The following is a 21,323-nucleotide window of genomic DNA, read 5'->3' on the forward strand; positions in this document are numbered from 1 at the left end:
TAATAATCATTTGTTCTACACAGACTGATATATTTCAAATGTTTTTGTTTCTTTTAATGTTGATGATTATAACTCACAACTAATAAAAACCCCAAATTCAGTATATCAGAAAATTAGAATATTACCTAAGACCAAAACAAAAAAAGGATTTTTAGAAATGTTGGCCAACTGAGAAGTATGAACATAAAAAGTAAAAGCATGTTCAGCTCTCAGTATTTAGTTGGGTTCCTTTTTCCCAGATTACTGCAGCTATGCGGCGTGGCATGGAGCCCATCAGTCTGTGGTTCTGCTCAGGTGAGAGTCCAGGTTGCTCTGATGGTGACCTATTGAATTGTTGGGTCTGATGCATCACATCTTCCTCTTCACAGTGGCTCAGAGATTTTCTATAGAGTTCAGGTCAGGTGAGTTTGCTGGGCAATTAGGAACATGGAGACCATGGTCCTTAAACCAGGTACTGGTGATTTGGCCCTGTGTGCCGAGTCCTGTTTGAAAATTAAATCTGCCTCTCCATAAAGCAGGAAGCATGAAGTGCTCTAAAACTTCTTGGTAGATGGCTGCATTGACCTTTGACCTCAGAAAACACAGAGGACCAACAGTAGCAGATGACATGGTGCCTCAAACCATCAGTGACTGTGGAAACTTTGACTGGACCTCCTCAGTAATAATCATCAACACTAAAAGAAATAAACATTTGAAATATATCTGTCTGTATATAATGAATGAATATAACATACAAATTTTGCTTTTTGAATGGAACTACTGATTTAAATCAAGTTCTTTGTGATACTCAAATGTTTTGACCAGCACTTGTAGTTTTGATGCAAACTAATCTAAATGACCTGAAAGCTAATTTGGCTTCATTTCCAAATTCCACAGAATCTGGAAACGAGAACTGTTTTCTCAAAATTCACTGTTTATAACTATTTTAATTTGTTACTGTTTACTGTTTTAGGTTTGTATTTCAATATTTGTTTAGTAGTTTAGCTGACAGTTACTAGCATTGTGAGGTTAAAGGGTTTTAACTGGAAGGTTGAATTATTAAATTGAAAATAAAATAAAATAATTTGTAGAGAATGACAAAGACAAATTATTATTATACTAGATAAGGTTTAGTTCTTTATCTCCCTAATGACGTCTATTTATGTAATTTGTTTCCTTATATTTTAACACTTACTGCCCCGTGTGGCCCCATGTTGAGTCATATTGAAATACTCCTAAAGTTTATAAGAATCAATCACTAAGATAAATATGTCAGCCATGTTTTAGTTGTTATTGCAGATAATACTGAGTTCATTCAGACCTTGAAATCATGTGGTTTATGGCGGGGGGCGGAACTCCAAGGGCCCCAACTGTTTGTGGGGTACATTTCCGTGTGACACTTCCGGCGGAAGTAAATAACAAGGTGCTAACAGCGTTAGCTTCCAGGCTTCCCTTTGTTTATCGTCAGTTAGAAAACGGTTTTCAGATGTTTGAACTGAATTATTCAGTGTCTGCAGTAACAATATATTTAGTTCATCATTAGAGAGCAACAATATTTCTGCTGCTGCAGAAATATTAAAAACAAAACACCATCCAGAGGTCGACCGTCCGCTCCGACTGCTGGAGAACCGAATCATCTCGGAACCTTCTGGTATGTAAACTGCTCGGTTCTGTTGAACTGACGCTGATATGCAGAACAGATCAGCGGCTTTCGAGACAGAAACGGTTTAAAAGTTTCCCAAGAATATTTGAGCTTAAATGTGTTGAGAGGAGAGTACAGCGGGTCCAAATAACTCCACGATCATTTTTGAAAAACAAATTCCCAAATATTCTGTAATTATAAACCCAATTCTCCGAGTGGTGAAGGAGCTTTTAATCACTTTGTTGATGAATGGCAGGCTGGACGTTGACCTCTGATTTTGTCCAGATTGTTTTGTTAACTTCTGTTTCCAAAGTCTGAGGGGGAAACATTGAAAAGAGCGCCGAGGATTTGAAAACGGGGTCTTAGGCCAAAATAAAGTGGATTAAAGATTAACCTAAAAAGTGCAAATCATGAAAATGTCCTAAAAATAACAACACTGATTGGCCAGAAAAAGTTATTTCATTTTCTCTCAGAAAAAAGGCTGCAGCATGAAAACTATGCTAGTATGGAGGAGCCAACGTTTAATTAATAAAGTTTTTATATTCCTTGAAGTACTGGGCATGGTGGAGAGGAAGCCAACATTTTTTCTTTCAGATTTATTAATCAATCACAGGCATATGAATAGCTACAGTTCTTTTAGACACATTCGTTTTCCTCAGCCTAATCACAAAGCAATAGAAACACTTTTGTTGTTTTGTATCATCCACTAGGCCATTACTCTCAATTTTTAAATCAGAAGTCAGATTTTTATTTTGTGATTTAATTTTGAGTACTGATAAGGTACTAATAGTTGGGGAATTTGACATTCATGTTGATGCTGAAAGACTCAGCCTAGATGTAGCCTTAAATGCTATCTTAGTCTAAATTGGCTTTACTCAAAGAATCACCAGTCCTGCCCACTCCTGTTGTCATACTGTAGACCATGTACTGACAAATGGTGTTGAGTGTAAAGAAATAACAATATTTTGCCATAACTATGCCCCCTCTGACCATTTCTAATAACATTTGAGTTTATTATAACTGAGTATTCAAAACCTGTGAGAAAGTAAATCTTTATCCAGGGTTTCCTCCAGTGTTTTATAAGCCTGGTGGGTCACCAGGCTTTATTCCCGCCCTACCATCCCAACACCACCAGGCTGAGCATTGCTTGTTTTTACTTTTTTTGGTGTTTAATATATATATATATATATATTAATACACGAGTATATCCCCAGACTGCAAGCGTCTTTGTTGCGCTGAGCATTTTATTAGCAGAGCAGAATCATTCCTGAAAGATGGTTCATAGTTGATGCAAGTGATGCTGAGAGCGCCCACCAATTAACAGGCTCAAAAGATGAAAACAGCAAAACAAAAATGAGTAAGAGCAGACATCACAAACACTTCATACTCCCCAACAGTTGAAGCAAACCAGTGTCAGGTTATCTGTTCCACAGTCTTCTACGTTTGATCGGCCAGCATCTGAAAACTTCAAAAAGGAAAAACTGAATTTGAAAATTAGGATCACTACATTAAAGTTGTTCTGCTGTTCTTGATTCCCACAGGCTTTCCACTGCATCAGGTCTAACTGTGTTGGTCCTGTTGATCAAATTCTCATAACTGAAGAGAGAAACTCCATTGTTGACCAAAAGATGCCAAACGCTACAGAAATAAAGGAGGAACAGGGAGAACCAGACCTACAGCAGGTGGCTGAGACAAAAGACGAACCACAACCGATCAAGAAAGAGCAAATTGAACTGTGGACCTTTCAAGATGAAGGGCAATTTTTACTCATGCAGGAAACTAGATCCTCTCTGGTAACTCATGAAGAAAGAGTCCACAATGTACCAAAAGTAGAGATAAAGGAGGAACCAGGACCTGCAGTTCAAGGAGAATTAGAACCTTCCAGGATTAAAAAGGAACCAGAACTTTTCCAGGCACAAAATGATCCAGAACTGATGAACATAAAAGAGAAAAAAGAAGATTTCTGCACTAATCAGGATGAAGATCAGCTTGTAGTGAAGCAGGAGACTGACAGCATTATGGTGACTTCTACTAATGAGCTAAAAGACGACAGTGAAACAGAACCGAACAAGAACCAAGTACTCTCTGCAAATGGCCTCAAAGCTGAGGACCAACATCAGCAAGGAAGCAACCAGAAAGACTCAGGAAGTGGAGATGCAGATCTGGAGCCAAAGGCTCGCAAATTAAGGGGCAAACGTCCATACTTACCTGTGGACATGGAAAGCCACTCATATGAGCAGGCTTATCCTTGTAGGTTTTGTCATAAGTCTTTCAGACACAGCAGTAGCTTGACTCGTCACAGAATAATTCACAGGGGAGAGAAGCCTTATACTTGTGACACATGTGACAAATCTTTTAGATACATCGGTAGTTTGACTCGTCACAAAAAAACCCACATGGGAGAGAAGCTTCATTTCTGTGAGTTGTGTGATAAATCCTTCAAAAAACACGGTAGTTTGATTTGTCACAGAAGAACTCACATGGGAGAGAAGCCTTATTCTTGTGATTTGTGTGGTAAATCTTTTAGACACGGCAGTAGTTTGACTCGTCACAGATTAATTCACAGAGGAGAGAAGCCTTATTCTTGTGACACTTGTAAGAAATCTTTTAGACACAGCAGTAGCTTGACTCGTCACAGAGTGAGTCACTGGGGAGAGAAGCTTTATTCTTGTGAGTTGTGTGCTAAACGTTTCATTACTAAGGCTATTCTGAAAGATCACTATAAAACTCACACAGGAGATAACATTTTTCATTGTGACTCTTGTGATCAATCTTTCATGACTGAGACTGATCTGGTAGATCACAATTGCACTCATACAGGCCAGAAGCCTTATTCTTGTGACACTTGTGATAAATCTTTTAGACACAACAGCAGTTTGGCTCGACACAGAAAAATTCACAAATCTTTCATGTCTGAGACTATTCTGAAAGATTATTATAATCTTTCAGAAACCCTCACAGATGAGAAGCTATATCAGTGTGACACTTGTGATAAATTTTTCAAGACTGAGACTAATCTGAAAGATCACTGTGTTACTCACACGGGCGAGAAACCTTATTCTTGTGACACTTGTAATAAATCTTTTCGACATTGCAGTAGTTTGGCTCGCCACAGAAGAATTCACGATGAAGACAAGCTCTATTCTTGTGAAATTTGTGGTAAATCTTTCATGACTAAGACTATTCTGAAAAATCATTATAAAATTCACACGAGAAAGAAACTTTGTCCTTGTGACATTTGTGATGAATCTTTCATGAGTGAGACGATTTTGATAGATCATTACGCAACTCACATAATTGAGACACCTTATGCTTGTGACGATGGTGATCAATCTTTTAGACACCACAGTAGTTTGGCTCCAAGAACTCATATGGGTGGGGAGCCTAAATGAAGCAATTCCCTACAAATGTTGTTCTAAGGTGTTTTACAGAGCAAACATGTCTGATTTATAAAGTAATCTATTACCAAGTGAGTCGTATCAAATTGATTCCATTCGTCTGCATTGTTTCCTATTTAGTCTTTGTTATAATCCAGTGCAGTCAAGTTGAGTTTCTGTTGTGAAGTGATTTCTATCAAAGGAAGTCCAGTTGAATTCATTGAGTAGATAAATAACTGCAGCAATCCCTCATACTGAACAAATGTTTGAAAGTAAATGTTTCTTTTTGAAAGTGAACTGTCGCCACCAAATTTTATATACACTCTTTTTTTAAGGTTTTATTGGCTCTAGTGGCCTTTATTTGAAAGTTAATCGACAGGAAAGTGGGTAATGAGAGAAGGGAAAACATGCGGCAAAGGTTGCCAGGCCAGGAATCGAACCTGCGACGGCCACATCCAGGACTAAGGCCTCCATATGTGGGTCGTGCTGAACCCCTGTGCCACCACAGCACCTCCATATATGCTCTTTTTATACACCAGTAAAAGTTCAAATGTCTGGTGAAATGGTTGAAAGGGCAACGGCAACATATAGTTGTCTGGATATAAACACACGATGTCAGTTGATCTTTTTGTTTTTAGACTTAGACTTAGACTGACTTTATTGTCATTTTGCATGCACAGGGTGAATACAGAACGAAATTTCGTTGCAAACGGCTCAGGACAATGTTTTGAGCTTCCAATGTTGTGAGGTTACTCCAGAATAAAATAAAATACAGTATAAAATATGATTTTAATCAACGGAGCGGTGGTAAAGCCATGGAGACTGTACCTCCAGTTTGTAGACCAGTCCTCCTTTCTTAGTTGTGGAAAACTCAGAAAGCAAATGAACAACTATCTCCCTCCCTTTAACTTTTTCATCCTATCTTAAATTTCTTTTACTGTTGGATTTTCTTCCTGATGCTGTGTTTTTTTTTAAATGTAATTATTTTTGTAAAGTCCTCTACAAAAGAAGGTTTTGTTTTTGTATTATGTCAATGTATTGTTTCAAATGGACTATTAAACATTTAAAAGACCTCGTATGATGAGTACAGTCAATGAAATAAATGTTCTCTGACCCGGATACGGGTCACCAGCCCCCACTCTGGAGCCAGGCGTGGAGGTGGGGCACGCTGGGGAGTGGATCCCCCTTCCCACCTGTAGGAGGGGCTAAAGGCACCGGGTGCAACATGTGATGGGTGGTGGCTGAAGGATGTGGATTGTTGCCTCTGGAGGGGAAGGAGCCTGAGCTGGTGTGAGGTTGAGAGGTTCCCAGGCAGAAATAGTCGGACTCACCTAACGTATGGCTCTGGTTCTGGAACCAGAGGTTGGACACTCTTCCACTCTGCAGTGGCCCCTGGGGACAGACACTGAGCAGGAATGGGCATCCTTGTTATGGTATGCTTGATCCCTGTACGTTGGGGTTCACCCCAGTGAACAGGAAGGGAGCCTCCTTCTGCCGACAGGTGGGGCGACGGGTTCTGACGGTTTGTAATTGTACAGATAAGATAAGATTTATTATCATTGTCATCAACAGATTACAGATTGAGATTTGCTCGACTCGAGTTAAGATGCAGGTTATGTGTATATACATAATATACAAAGATAAAGAAATAAATAGTACAAAATGAGAAATAAAGAGACATCAGAAGATGGTTGCAGCGCCTGGAGGTGTCGCAACAGAATTTAAATTTTTAACAAAGTGGTGTCAAGAGCAGAAGTTCTTATGCCTTTGAATTTAGTGCCATGATTGCCATCGGGTAAAAACTGTTTTTTAGGCGATTTGTCCTGGTTTTTATTGCTCTGTATCTCTTGCCTGATGGCAGCAGCTGGAAGAGACCATGGCCAGGGTGTGAAGAGTCATTTAAAATGTCCAAAACCTTCTTGTGGAGCCTGGAAGTGTAAATCTGTTCCATAGTGGGGAGGGGGCAGCCTATGGTTCTCTCTGCTGCCCTAACAACCCTCTGGAGCGCCTTCTTGTCCGCGGATGTGCTGCTGCCGTACCAGACACACAGACTGTATGTGAGCACACTCTCTATGGAGCAGTGATAGAAGGCCTGCAGCAGGTCTGAGGGGAGACGGTTCTTCTTGAGTATTCTCAGAAAGTACAGTCTCTGCTGTGCCTTCTTCAACAGCAAACATCAGTTCAGATTACCCACCATTTTTAGTCCTTGAAGAGAGTACTGGAGATCGCCCACACTGTGGACTCCCTTGTTCTGCTGGGGGACTTCAACGCTGTGAGTAATGACGGTGAGATCTGGAGGGGTGTGATTAGGAGGAACCCGAGTGTTTTTCTGTTGTGGGACTTTTGTACTTGTCATGGATTGTCCATGATGAACACCATGATAAAGTGTAAAGGTGTCCAGATGTGCTGTTGGCACCAGGACACCCTCGGCTGCAGTTTGACCATCTCTGTTAGAATAATTGTGTGTTGTTCTTATTCTTACATTGGCAGTTTTACTAGTTTGTTTTTCATTTAAAGGTTTAGTATTCACACCCCAGAGAGGAGGAATTTCTTAAACCGTGTGAAAGACAAAACTTTCCTTTTCCCTAAACCTTGAAGCTGCAGCTGCTTCTTATCTTGGGATACTCCTTAAGCTGCTTGTGTGTCGGATGTTAGTTTCTGTGTTCTCTCTTCCTTGTTTCAGAATAGCCCCCTTCTTTGATTTATCACTCTCCAACATTTCACTCTCGACTCCCTTCTTTTCTCCTGCTTAATAAAAATACAGGCTGTGCTGCAGGGATTCAGAATGCATGGTGAACACCTTGAAGAAGTGGTTTGCTGTGTCTTCTTCTGCAGAAGCTTGGTTGAAAACTCATAAATGTTGTCTGTGGTTCTCTTTTTATGTAGGTTTGACAAATACCTATCAATCTCATCTGATATGCTGCCGCATGTCTTGACATTCAGGTGAAGAGAGGCGGAGCTGTCCACTGACCTCAACCTGGTGGTGACTTATTTGTTTTATTTTCCTTCATGTAAAGAACATTGAATTGTCCTGCTGCTGGAAATGTGCTATTTAGCCTGCAAATAAAACTACCTTGCCTATAAAATTAATAAAAATACGTATGAGTATAGTCATCTTTAAAAGTTTACATATTTTTCAGTCTGCAGCCATGTTTTAGTTCCTGTTTTAGTTCGCGCTTAGTTTATTCAGACCCTAAGATCATGTGTGGGATAAGAAGCTAAAACATCTGGAGAAAAAAAAAAAAAAAGACTCGAGGCGGAACCGAAAGGACCGTAAGTGTTTCTGGGGGAAACTTCCGTGAGACTTCCGGGGGACAAAGGCGCTAGCAGGGTTAGCTTCCAGGCTTCCATCTGTTTATCATCGATTAAAAGACGTGTTTTTAAAAATTATTATTATTATTTTTGCTGTGTCAGTTGAATATTTATGTGTCTACAAGAACAATAAATCTTCGGTTCATCTCCAGAGAACAACTAGCTGGGAAACCCAAACCATCTCGGAACCTCCAGGTCTGTTAATGCGGTTCTAAACGAACCAGCACTGAAATGCAGAACAGATCAGCAGTTGATCTAAACTCTTCAAGTTTAATTTAGTTTTTTTTAAGACCCAATCATCAAAGGCTTTCCAATAACTCGCTTGTCTAGCTGACGTCACATGTTAGCAGCAACCTTGTGATTGTGCTTTTATGCAGACAGGAGACATGAAAGCTGAAGCTGCTGGGAAAGAAAGTTTTTACTTCCCTAATAAATGCTGTGGTCACAAACGGCTGATCTCCCCGTGTCATCTGGTCTGCTACGTTTAAATGGTGTATAAATATTATCACATTTTAAAGCTGGAGAACCTAAAAGTCTTGAAAATATGAAAAATTAATAATTAACGGTCAGTCTGGCTATCGTTTTCAAAAGCTGATAAGTGTCTTTAAACACTTTTCCAAAAGAAAGAGAAGGGACTAATTTCTCAACTGATGTTTTCTACTGATGGAAACTGATTTAATAAAACAAAATGAGTCTCAAGCACAAACTCTTACAGGGTTGATATCAGTAAATATTGGCAAATACTGACATAAGAACAGTAACAATATTAGATATTGATATTGATATCAGCTTGAAGTTTCATCATAATTTTTCTTCTATAGCTTAGAAAAGTTCTTAGAGTTTGAGTAATCAATTTATGGATCAGGGTCATCATGCAAGAAAGGCAGCAAAGTCACAGAAATATGAGAATAGCATCAGGAACAGTCAGAGATGTAAATAAGCGCCTTATACTTTCCAAATGTTGTAGCGAACCAGGAAGTCTGCAGGAGATATTAACCTCAAACATTCACAGTATTGATGTTGTTCTACTGTCCCAGGTTTTCTGTCTGGTTCCTGCTGATCAAGGTCTCATGACTGAAGAGAGAAACGCCACTCTTGACCACAAGATGTCAAATACCATAAGAATAAAACAGGAGGAACCAGAACTACAGCAGATGGCTGAGACAAAAGAGGAACCAGAACCGGAGCCAACTAAAGAAAAACATATTGAACGGTGGGTTTTTCAGGAAGAGGGTCAAATGTTAGTGATGCACAAAACCAACACCTCCGTAGTGATGCCCACTCATGAGGAAATACTCTACAACACACCAGGGCTGCCAAAGGTGATGGAGACAAAGGAGGAACCAGAACCTGTGCTGATTAAAGAAGAACAGGTGGATCCGTGCAGTGATCAGAATGAAGCTCAGCTAAAGCAGGATACTGACAGCATCACAGTGACTTCTACTGATGAGCAAAATAACAGCAGTGATCCAGAACTAAACAAGAACCAGCTCCTTCCTGCAAACCGCCCTGAACCCGAGAACCAACATCAGCAAGGAAGCAACCAGGAAGACTCAGGAAGAGGAGATCCGAATCTGAGGCCAGAGAAGAGACATCAGGACACCAGAAGTAACGGGGACAATGTGGACAGTTCAGAACCAAAAAGACAGAAAGCATATATGGCTTCTTGTGAAATATGTGGTAAACTCTTCAGAATGGGTCCAAGCCCGCCTGACAACATAAAAACCCACACGGGTGAGAAGCTGCATCCTTGTGAAGTGTGTGGTAAAGCTTTTAGACACGGAGGTCATTCAAATAAAAACAAAATAATCTGCACAAGTGAAACTCCCAAAACCTATAAACTACATGGGAAAATGTTTAGTAACATTTTCCCATGTAGTAAAGTGGAAAACACACAAGAGAAACTGTATTATTGTGAAGTGTGCGGTAAAGCTTTTAGATGTGGAGGTCATTCAATTAAAAACAAAATAATCCACACCAGTAAAACCCAAAATAAATGTATACTATATGCCAAAACATCTAGCAACCAAGCTAGTAAAGTGGAAAACACACAAGAGAAACTGTATACTTGTGAAGTGTGTGGTAAAGCATTTAAAGCATGTGACCGTTTGCCTTATCACCTTCAAAAACGCAGAGGAAAGAAGCCTTTCTCAAGTCAGACTTGTGGAAAAAGTTTCACCTGGAACACTTCAGCTTTACATATAAGGTTTCATACTGGTGAGAAACCACTTCCTTGTGAAGTGTGTGGTAAACATTTAAAATAAATTCTCGGTTTGAGTGATTCTAGTGATTTGTGTGATTAATCGCTTTAGAGAAAACTGCAGTGAATCATGTCACCGTAGGAAAACATGGCTGAAAACAGGTTCATGTAACTGAATTAGCTGATAAATGAGCATCAGAGGGTCTGAAGTGGAGTCGTGTAATTTCTGATTAGATGTTTTTATTTCTTTTAATTTTAACGTTTTGTCTTCAAATACACATTAATATAAAGCCAACAGGTAACAAATTGATAACAGGAGGTATAAAATTATGTATTTCAGCCAGAAATGAGAAAAAATCTGATCATTATGTTTCAAATTCTGCATTTTATGGAAAATTACAGTTTGTTCATGTGAGTAGCAGTAGGTCATGACTTTTGTAAGGGAATTTATATTTTAAGTAAAAAGAAAACTGAACAGATGAAACAGTTCATTGTGGTGTCATAACTTTATCCAGCTGAACAGAAATAAAACTGAAGTTGTTATCTTTAACCAAAGAGGAGCGATCTAGAATCGCACACAGCTCCGGTGATTACAGCAGGAAACTAGAGATCAGGCTGACCTTTGACCTGAACCTTCAGAGCCACCCAGTTCTACAAGCCCTGGTGTTGGATCAACCTTCCAGACCACTCAGGTCACCTGGACTAAAATGTTTGCAGGTAGAGTTGAAACTTTTCACAATAAAGCAAATTTTCATGTTTGCAGAAAGAATGCAGCCAAAATAAAGGAAGACAGATTCAAAATAGAGCAGGAAAGATTAGAACAGGAAGGGGAGAAACAAGAAACACTATTAAGATATGAACGTACAGGAGTCAACAAAAAACAACACAACACAGAAACTGGATCGAACAAATAAGTTACATTTAATCCTAATTTTATTGCATCTATTCCTCTGTAAAGGAAAACTAAACTGTTTTCACAGTCAGCTCTGTAAGAGAAAAACAACATTAATGCCTTTTGACATTACTCTGCCTCAGCAGATCAATACTTTTATGCCTTAAATATGTGATTTTTAATCATAGCATATATGGAGGCCTGGATTGATTTCACCTAAATATGATGACAGAAGACACATGGAGGAATTTAGGAAAATATATGTAATTTGATCAATATATACAGGAGGATTCAGAATGTAAAAGTATTAAAATTGTGGGTATTTTCTTATAACAGTTGAATGATAAAATATTACTGACTACATGTGATGCGACACAAGAAGATCAGGAACAATTCGCCAGAGAAGTAGTGCTGAAATAAGACAAAAAGCACCAATTTCTGGAAAGAGTGAGTTTTATTTTGTTGTTAAATTTACTAGTTTCATGCTGGAATGAAGAAACCAGTTTAAAATGGTAACAGTTTGAATTCAGCTTGTTTAAAAGTAAACTTCAGCTGTTTGTGAATAAATACAAAAAAGAAGAGGGTGGAGGTAAGAGTACACAGACTGCATGTGCATGGCTCACTTTATTTGTCATTAGTCCAGGGCTAATGTGTGTGTGTGTGTGGTGTGTGTGTGTGTGTGTGTGTGTATTTTATTGTTTGCCTTTTATTGTTCTACATTAATGCTGACAATACGAGATCTAAAACGTCCGGAGAAATACAAACGTTTTTTCCTCCAAGCGGAACCTTAAGAGCTACAACTGTTTCTGGGGGAATGTCCATGTGCTACTTCCGGCGGACGTAAACAATGAGGTGCTAACAGTATTAGCTTCAAGGCTTCCTCCTGTTTATCATCGGTTAGAAGACGACTTTTGCTGTGTGAGGTGAATATTTCAGTATTTGTAAGAACCCGGTCAGGAAACCCAAATCATCTCAGAACCCGGTACCTTAAGCTTCCTGTTCTGAATGAACAGAGAATAAGATCAGGGTGATGTCGCGGGTGAAGCAGGGCGCGACCGTGTTTTGTTCACAGCTCGATGATTTGCTTCGTTTTTCGCCGTTTGTCTTCGTTTAATCTGTCAGATATTTAACCGAGACTAAATAAAGAATTTGAATTGTTTGAACAAAGTTAAGACCAGTGGCCTTCAAATAATAAACATGTAAACTAAAAGTTGTATCTACAGTCTGAGTTTCATGTTTAAAGCTGCGTTTAGACCTCCAACATGAAACAAATGGCTGAAACTCTCACAGTCGTTCCTTCATGTACATAACAGACTTTAGCCACTATTTCAGTTTGGACTGTTGAAATGTAAAAACTTTAAAGTGAATTAAAATATTGGTATTTCAGCACTTGTTCTTGATTTCTGCTGTTTTTATAGCGTAAATACCAGATAGAAAATATTAATATTTATAACAAGTTTAATCTGTGAATCTTATTTCAATCACTTCCTAATGGGTGGACAATTATTTTTCCAAATGGGCGATGTGAAGAATTTGAAGGACATTAGATAAGAATGCAGGAGTCAAAAAGTGAAGCTAATTCAATACTGAATAGAAAAATTTTCTTCCCTTATTTCCCCTTCAAAGCTCAGATAATATTAAACTCCCTCTCTAATTAATTTCTCTATGTTTTAACAATAACATCCTGACAGAGACCAGTTAGCTTCCAGGCTAACGGATAAGCTAACAGAGTACAAGAGGCAACGAGAGTCGTTTTAAAGAACAGGTCAAAAGGTCTCAAGAATTACATGTTACATTGCTACCAAGAGAACCATGTTTTATGAACAGTTACAGTAAATATTAGCCAGATCCTTCATCGACCGTCTCAGCTACAACATGTACATACCTTATTTATGACATGTCTGTTCTCCCAGTATGGTGATGCTGTCGATATATATGTGTTTTTCTTTGTCTGTCTTTGGGTTGGAAAGTCTTTACATAATGAATTGTGTGACATTGATATGGAGATCTATGCAAACAACTTGGCACTACCCAGAAGTCTCTGATACCTGAAAGTATTACTTCATTGTACTTGATTTTCTGGCAAAACACAATATAAATAATTTACAGATCAACTCTTTGTGAAGATCTTCATAAACACGTTTTACTGAATTGTTCTACTGTTCTTCATTCCCTCAGATCTTCCACAGCAACATGTCTGTTATCACTTGGAAGGTTCTTGATGGTGGCTCTCCCATGAATGAAGAGAGAAACAAAGTTGAACACAAGACAACAAGCACTATAAAAATAAAAGAGGAACCAGAACCACAGCATATTGTTGACAGGAAACAGGAACTGAAATCTCAACCAATGAAAGAACAAGTTGAACGTTTTATTGTTCAGGATGAAGGGCAGCTTTTAGTGAAGCAGGAGACCAACAACACTATGGTGTCTCCTGCTGATGAGAACATATTCCACAATGAACCAGAACTACAGCCAGTAAAGGAGGAACCAGGACCTGTAGAGAATACGGAAGATGACGAACCTGAACTTATACAGATTAAAGAGGAACATCAGGATCACTGTTGTCATCAGGATGAAAAGCAACTTGACATAAACCAGGAAGCTGACATCTTTATAATGGCTCCTGCATGTGAGCAAAAGGACAGCCATGAACCGGAACCAAACAAGAACCAGCTCCCCTCTGCAAACCACCAAGAAGATGAGAACCAACATCAGCAAAGAAGCAACCAGGAAGACTCCGGATCAAGAAGAGACACAGATCTGCAGTCAGAGAAGAAACCTAAGAGCACCAGAAATCGCAGGGTCTTTGTGAACAATTCAAAACAAAATGGACATAAAACAAATTTGCCATCATGTGAAGTATGTGGGAAGTGTTTTGCAAAGCGCAAGTATGTGACTGTCCACATGAGAACTCACACAGGAGAGAAGCCGTATCCCTGTACATTTTGTGGTAAATCTTTTATTGACCATAGCACCAGAGCCAGACACACTAGAACACACACCGGCGTGAAGCCATATCCTTGTGATCTATGTGATAAATCATTTACACAACCCAATCACTTGGCTCATCACTTAAGAACTCACACAGGTGAGAAACCTTTCTCGTGTCTGACTTGTGGAAAAGATTTCAGCCAGCAGTCTAACCTAACTGTCCACATGAGAACTCATACAGGCGAGAAGCCTTACTATTGTGAGCTGTGTGATAAATCATTCATCCAGCCCAGTGGTTTGGCTCGCCACCTCAGAACCCACACAGGTGAGAAGCCTTTCTCTTGTCTAACCTGCGGGAAAGGTTTCATCCAGCAGTCTAATTTGACAGTTCACATGAGAACTCATAGGAATAAGAAGCCACCATTCACAGTCCAACAAAAGTCTAGTTCTTTTTTGAGTAGTGAGTAAAAATGAAATTTGTTTCAATATTAAAGGGAAATGTCAATATCTGTCTATTCTCAAAGCAACAACCAGCACCAGGAAAATGAACTGTAATATTCTGCTGCTCATCTAGAAATCACTGAATTATTTCAAGTATGAAGCTGAAGATTCAATGTTTCCAGAACCAAACCAGCTGAGGCAGCGTTTAGCGTCTATGCTCCTCAACATTTGATCCAACTTTTGTTTCTGAGATGTTGAGTTCTCTCTCTTTTAAAGCAAAATATTGAGGCTCTTGTTAAAGCACTTTAAATCCTCTTGTATGAATGTTGGAATACAAATAAACTCACCAGTTTACTGTAGTGTTTACGAGGTTTACTTCATTTTAATTTATTGAACTGTTTTTATTTTCTTATTACTCAGCATTTGAGGTTTTTAACCTGAAATTTCATATTTAGAGAAAAGGGTTTTATTATCACTGTTCTTTTTAAGTGATTTACATGTATTATTTTCACTGCTGTAAGATGGGAGATAATAAAAAATTTGTCTTATTTTCTTGTTTCTCTACAGTTTATATATATTTGTTTAATCAAATCATTTTTGTTTATTTTCAGACAAATATTCCTATTGTGTTTATGGGTGTAATGATGCACTTTGATTCCTTTCTGCATAAAATGTGAGTCCAAGGAAGTTTATCTCACCACAGAAAAATTCAGTTTACCTGAATTTACCTGTTAGAGGCGTGTTTCTGACGTTTGTTTCCTTCATGCGTTGCACCTGAGTGTATAGAGGTTTATCCAGGAGCCAGGAATAATGTCATTATTCTGAATTATAAACAAATAAAAACATTTGAACAAAGTACAAAAGCATCTATATTAGTTTCTATCCTCAAACTATGAGAATGCTAAAGTGGTGAAAAGATGATCATCGACATTTGGCACTTTTACACTTGCTGGTTCATTATTTTCATATTTAGTGAGCTTTTCTGTTCTCTGTAATATATTAGATTATACTTTCTGAATTTTATTCATGAATGATGTACAAGTACCATTTTATTAATATTATTAAGAGGTTAAACATGCAGGTTGATGAATGTGCCTTTAGAATTTTAAGAAAAACGCAGTTTCATAGGATATTAGAGTATTTATGGGTCACAAGTAATTATTTGAGCATATAATCAACAATTTCAATAAAATAAAAACTTTCTTGCCTGGAAAAACATCAGAATTACTTGCAAAGCTTTTAAAAAAAAACCTTTTTAGGTGACATCAGTATTTTGGTAACAGGACGTTAAAAAATGCTGTTATCTTTAATATAAAAACCTAATTAAAAAAATGTAATGAACTCACCCGATATTGATCAATGCCCATTTTTAATAGGTATTTTCATATTACTATATTTATTTATTGTTTAATTGTTTCTAATCTGTCGTTTCAGCATGTTGTTCAGCATTTATCTTCAGAATATTTGAAATAATTTGAATTAAACGAAAAATAATTAAAGGCGGGGGCAGGAGTGGAGGGGTGCTAAAAGAGGAACTGAAGTGCAAAGCTCTGTTTCTCGTGAACATTTCAGTGTGAGACTTCCGGCGGAAGTAAACAACAAGCCGCTAGCTGCGTTAGCTTCCAGACTTCCTTCCGTTTACCGTCGGTTTTTGTTGTGTGAACTGAATGTATCTGCGGTAACAAAACCTTCTTTTCATCGGAGAAATATTTAACATCCGCTCAGACTGCTGGATACCAGCTGGAAGGTATGCTGCACCTGAATCATCAGTTTTTGTTTGTGTAAAATATGTGTGGTAGTATTTTTTAATGAAACATGTATCCATATATTGAGGTGGTTTGACAGAGATGTTTGTTTGAAAACCGTCTCAGACTTCAGGTTGTTCTGGTAGATGCTGCAAAAGTCGAAATCAGCAGCGACTTTGTGTTATTTGGTCTGCATGGTGGCATTTAAATCTTAATACTGTGGGTTTGTAAAAAGAAATGAATGAATGTCCACCATCAAGAATGTGCAACACCGACTTCTGCCCGAAGGTCCGGACGCTACACCTCCACAAACCACTTTATGGCCACAGCAATGACCTTAAGTGCAGCTCATACAATCAATCCATATTGAAATTGATCCAACGGAAACTAAAGTCACCTTTCCACTGGATATTTTTTAAAATGCTCCAAAAAAAATTATTTGTATTGTCTAATAGCTAATAAAGCAAATGGATTATGGATAAGGACTGAAAATACTAAAGAAATTGAAAGAGAGCAGAACTGACACAAACCAAGAGAGAATAACTGGAATCAGCTACTCCTCTAATAATAATTGGTTTCCCCAAAAGTAATGCAGCCGTTTATGTCTTCTGGATTGGGATTCATAGATGATTACAGCTGAGAATAATCCTCCTAACAAGAGAAATGCATCCCATGCTGTTTAATGGTGGTCCAAGTACTGAACCCTGCAGAACCCCATAGCTAACATTTTGTCAGGAGCTAAAGGCTCAAAGGGAACTGCACCCAATCTGGACAAGCTTGTGAGAGCCATATTTAAAATTCTAGAGTTTATTCTTCAAATCAAAACATCTAAAATGGCATAATGGTGCGACTCCAACCTGACCAAAACCAAATTGCTTCTCTTGAACCAGTTCAACACTGGCTCTACTTGTACTGGCTTTGAACCAGTACAAGACCAAACAGAAAACTATTTGGTTCAGTTTTCTGAAACACGGTGGCACCGGTGGTAGGAGTCCGTCCTGTAACCAGTGGGTGGCTGGTTCCAACCCCTCTGTCCGTTTCCATCTTTGGGCGAGACACTTCACCCATCTTGCTTGCTGGTGGTCAGTAGCGTGGCAGCCTTTCCTCTGTCAGACTGGAACCTGTGGCTGCTGTCCAGTAGCTTGCCACCATCACGGTGTGAAACGCTTTGGGATCCTCTGGACATGATACAAGTGGAGGCCATTTCACAAAACAAAAAACATTAATCTCTTATTGTCCTTTATTTCTTCAGGCCTTCTTCAGCATCATGTCTGTTACTACATGGGAGGTTGATGCTGATCAGCTTCTTGTAACTGAAAAGAAGACCTTAGTTGTTGAGAAAAAGATAAACGTTAGAGAAATAAAGGAACAGGACGAAGCAGAAATGCAACAAGTGACCGAAATAAAACAGGAACCAGAACCTCAACCAGTCAAAGAAGAACCGGTTGAACAGTGGATCTTTCAGAATGAAGGGCAGGTTTTAGTGAAGCAGGAGGCCAACACCACTACAGTGACACCTGGTGACAGTGAACCAGAACTGCAGCAGATGATTGAGACAAAAGAGGAACCAGAACCTGTAGAGATGAAGGAGGAGCAGGAGGAGCCAGACCCTGTGCAGATTAAGGAAGAACAGGAGGATATCTGCAGTGGTCAAGATGAAGAACAGCTTGTAATGAAGCACGAAACCAAGACTTTTATAATAACCTCAACTTGTGAGCAAAACGACAGTAGTGAACCAGTACTAAACAAAGACCAGCTGCTCTCTGAATACCACCCTGAATATGAGGGCCAGGAAGACTCAGGATCCAGTAAAGATAAAGACCTGAGGACAGAGAGGAGACCACAGGACACCAGAAATCACAGAGACAATATGGACAATTCAGAACCAAAAACACAAAACACTAATTTGTCCTCTTGTGAAGTATGTGGTAAATACTTCACTAAGCGTAAGTACTTGATGGACCACATGAGAACTCACACAGGGGAGAAGCCATATACTTGTAAATTGTGTGGTAAATCTTTTACTAACCACAGTAATAGAGCTAAACATCTGAGAACTCACACAGACGAGAAACCACATCCATGCGAACTGTGTGATAAATCTTTCAGACAGCCTAATGAGTTGGCTCGTCACTTTAGAACTCACACTGGTGAGAAACCTTTCTCTTGTCTGACTTGTGGAAAAGATTTCACCCAACAGTCTAACTTGACGGTGCACTTGAGATCTCACACAGGTGAGAAGCCATATTCATGTAACTTTTGTGGTAACGCTTTCAGATATGGCGGTCAGTTGACTATTCATGTAAGAACCCACACTGGTGAGAAACCTTTCTCTTGTCTGACTTGTTTAAGAGCTTTCACCAAGCAAAGCGCCTTAACTGAGCATATGAGAACCCATTCAGGAGAGAAGCCGTATCCCTGTAAGTTGTGTGATAAATCTTTTAGAAAAAGTAGTGCTTTGACTTATCACATGAGAACGCATACGAGTGAGAGGTCATGAATTATGAGATGCACTTTTTGTAGGAAGCAGTTATTTAGTTATAAACTAAATAACTTTTTAACTAAAACCAACAAACAAGGGGCAATTCAGTCCCTTTACTTTTTTTGTTAAGTAAAACCTTTTGTATTTTTGTATTTTGTACAGTTGTAACATTTGTTAACAAATTGATTAATGAATTTTTTCAGAGGTTTGTTACCTTCCTGTCTCCTGTACTTGGCAAAGATTTTTCAAATAAAAAAATACATTTGATGTCAAAAATTATATTCCACATTTATTAAGGCAAAGCATGTCTTCTTTAAAAAATATGCAATAGTTATGATTCTACCCATCAAATATCTGAATAGTTTGTCATCCAAATTCCAAAGCACTGAAGCCAGTCCTGTTTGTCCAGCCGTTGATGCTGGTAATGTAATACAACAGCAGATTGAAATTAACAGCCTAAGTTAAATGTTTTCACCAAAACATTCATAGACCTAAACATTCCTGTCTGCTAGTCCTGCACTGATTGCAGTTTTCTGGCCGATCACCGATTACCATTTTTTTTGAAAAGCCAAACTTAACGATTCTGATACCATTTTTTTGTCTGAAATGTTGCTCAATATATCAAGAAAGTTGCTGAATTGGCAACAACAGGGTGACTATTGTTAACTGTACATGTGCAGACGTGACCTGGTCAGTCAAACTTCTCTCACGGGAGAAAAGAAAAGCACAACGGTTGATTTTTAGACTTTTGCTGAGGTTGATGACATCGGTGGATAAGATTGGCTCCACATGTAAAAATCAGCCGATCTGCCAAAATTAAGGAAATCGGCACCAATAAATCGTCTGGCAGATAAATTGAATTGAATTGAATGCTTTATATTAAAAAAACATCTAATTAATTATTAAAGTGAAGGATGTCTTTCGTAACCCTGATATTGTTGTTCCAGAATCTCTGTGAAGCGGCCAACGCCGGTTCAATGTCTGTATTTGACGTTGTGCCCACAGATATTAATTATTCACAACATAATTCAATGTTAAGCTTTGTGATGCTATTGGCCAGATATTTAATTTTATTAGAACGTTAAACTAAAGTTCCTCCTACTCATCAAAATATCATTAGGAATGTAAAGCACCATTAGAACAAATAAGCAAAGAACAAATGTTCTATTCAATGTGGCTACTTTTCATTGCTTATAATGGTAAATACATTTGAACAGATCAAATTTTATATGCTCAGTTTCATACTGATTCTCTGTATGTTATATGTGTGGGGGGTTTTTTTTGCATGTACTTTTCTTGTTTAATTGGACAAAACAAGAAACTGTTAACTAACTGTAACCTTTTTGATGAAAAACAGTTCAGTTATTATGGGTCAATCTAGGAGGTTGCAGATATCTGCATTAATAATATCTAACCTTTGTGAATTATTCATAAATATTCATAAAATGCTTCATTCTAATATAAACTTATATATTTATATTAAAACTTATATTAAAATTATATAATATAATTTTTTTTGCCAGTTGTTTGTTGATTCTTGCGTTGTGTGTGAATTGTGAGACAGTTATTTTTTGTTTTTGGAGATGTGCACCGACTGATGGCACCCTTTGAATTTCGTTGTCCTTGTGATAATGACAATAAAGATTTATCTTATCTTATCTAAAATCCGCCAGCTGCAGCTGATCCAGAAGCTGCTGCTGGTGTTCTGACTAAAACCAGGAAGATGGAGCACACCACCCTACACTGGCTCCCTGCAACTCACAGAATAGACTTTAAAATACCGATGCTAGTTTATAAATTACTGAATGACTTAGAACCACAATACATTAAAGACCTTCTGTTGTTGTATCAACCTTACAGACCTCCCAGGTCTTCTGGTTCTGGGTCTGGTTCTGGTCAGCATCCAGAATCAAACCTGGGGAAGCAGCATTCAGCATCTATGCACCAGAAATCTTGATCAAACTTCCAGAAAACTGCAAAACACAGAGCTCCTAAAACCCACCTGAGTTGCTGTTGAAACAACATTTTGATGTGTGTTGGTGACTTTTGATGACAGCAGTCTTCAAAATGTAATGTTTGATGGTTTCACAACTGTTACTGTATGATGTTTTATGAATTTTTTATGTTTTTGACATAAAGCACTTTGAAATGCCTTGCTGCTGAAATGTGCTATACAAATAAACTTGATTGATTGATTGGTTGATTGATCAGGACTCTGTTCACATCTGGTATGTCTGGTCAGTCATAACAGGGTGATTAATTTTAGCGTTTTGTGTGTTTTTATGGTGCTGTTCCAAATGTAGCCAGCTGTGCATGCTG

General features: G+C 38.4%; 3 protein-coding genes and 1 pseudogene across 3 annotated transcripts; all 4 read left to right on the forward strand.

Annotated features, from left to right (window-relative positions):
* The first annotated feature begins 1,374 nt into the window (after window positions 1-1,374).
* Window positions 1,375-6,076, forward strand: LOC114141375 (zinc finger protein 2-like). Its single transcript, XM_028011887.1, has 2 exons — window positions 1,375-1,630; window positions 3,163-6,076. The coding sequence occupies exon 2, from the start codon at window positions 3,250-3,252 to the stop codon at window positions 5,011-5,013; it is 1,764 nt and encodes a 587-aa protein (XP_027867688.1). The 5' UTR covers window positions 1,375-1,630; window positions 3,163-3,249; the 3' UTR covers window positions 5,014-6,076.
* Window positions 6,077-8,212: 2,136 nt separating this feature from the next.
* LOC114141402 (zinc finger protein 571-like) lies at window positions 8,213-10,682 on the forward strand. Its single transcript, XM_028011944.1, has 2 exons — window positions 8,213-8,505; window positions 9,348-10,682. The coding sequence occupies exon 2, from the start codon at window positions 9,381-9,383 to the stop codon at window positions 10,572-10,574; it is 1,194 nt and encodes a 397-aa protein (XP_027867745.1). The 5' UTR covers window positions 8,213-8,505; window positions 9,348-9,380; the 3' UTR covers window positions 10,575-10,682.
* A 1,534-nt stretch (window positions 10,683-12,216) lies between these two features.
* LOC114141401 (oocyte zinc finger protein XlCOF22-like) lies at window positions 12,217-15,325 on the forward strand. The gene is made up of 2 exons (XM_028011943.1): window positions 12,217-12,325; window positions 13,581-15,325. Exon 2 carries the CDS (start codon window positions 13,596-13,598, stop codon window positions 14,802-14,804), a length of 1,209 nt encoding a protein of 402 aa, XP_027867744.1. The 5' UTR covers window positions 12,217-12,325; window positions 13,581-13,595; the 3' UTR covers window positions 14,805-15,325.
* A 1,041-nt stretch (window positions 15,326-16,366) lies between these two features.
* Window positions 16,367-20,466, forward strand: LOC114141398 (zinc finger protein 569 pseudogene; annotated as a pseudogene).
* The last annotated feature ends 857 nt before the right edge of the window (window positions 20,467-21,323 follow it).

This window comes from Xiphophorus couchianus, unplaced genomic scaffold, assembly GCF_001444195.1.
Source record: "Xiphophorus couchianus unplaced genomic scaffold, X_couchianus-1.0 Scaffold1000102, whole genome shotgun sequence".
NCBI lineage: Eukaryota > Metazoa > Chordata > Actinopteri > Cyprinodontiformes > Poeciliidae > Xiphophorus > Xiphophorus couchianus.

Coding starts and splice junctions, on each gene's coding strand:
- LOC114141375 (XM_028011887.1), top strand. CDS start 3,250: ATGCCAAACGCTACAGAAATAAAGGAGGAACAGGGAGAACCAGACCTA.
- LOC114141402 (XM_028011944.1), top strand. CDS start 9,381: ATGACTGAAGAGAGAAACGCCACTCTTGACCACAAGATGTCAAATACC.
- LOC114141401 (XM_028011943.1), top strand. CDS start 13,596: ATGTCTGTTATCACTTGGAAGGTTCTTGATGGTGGCTCTCCCATGAAT.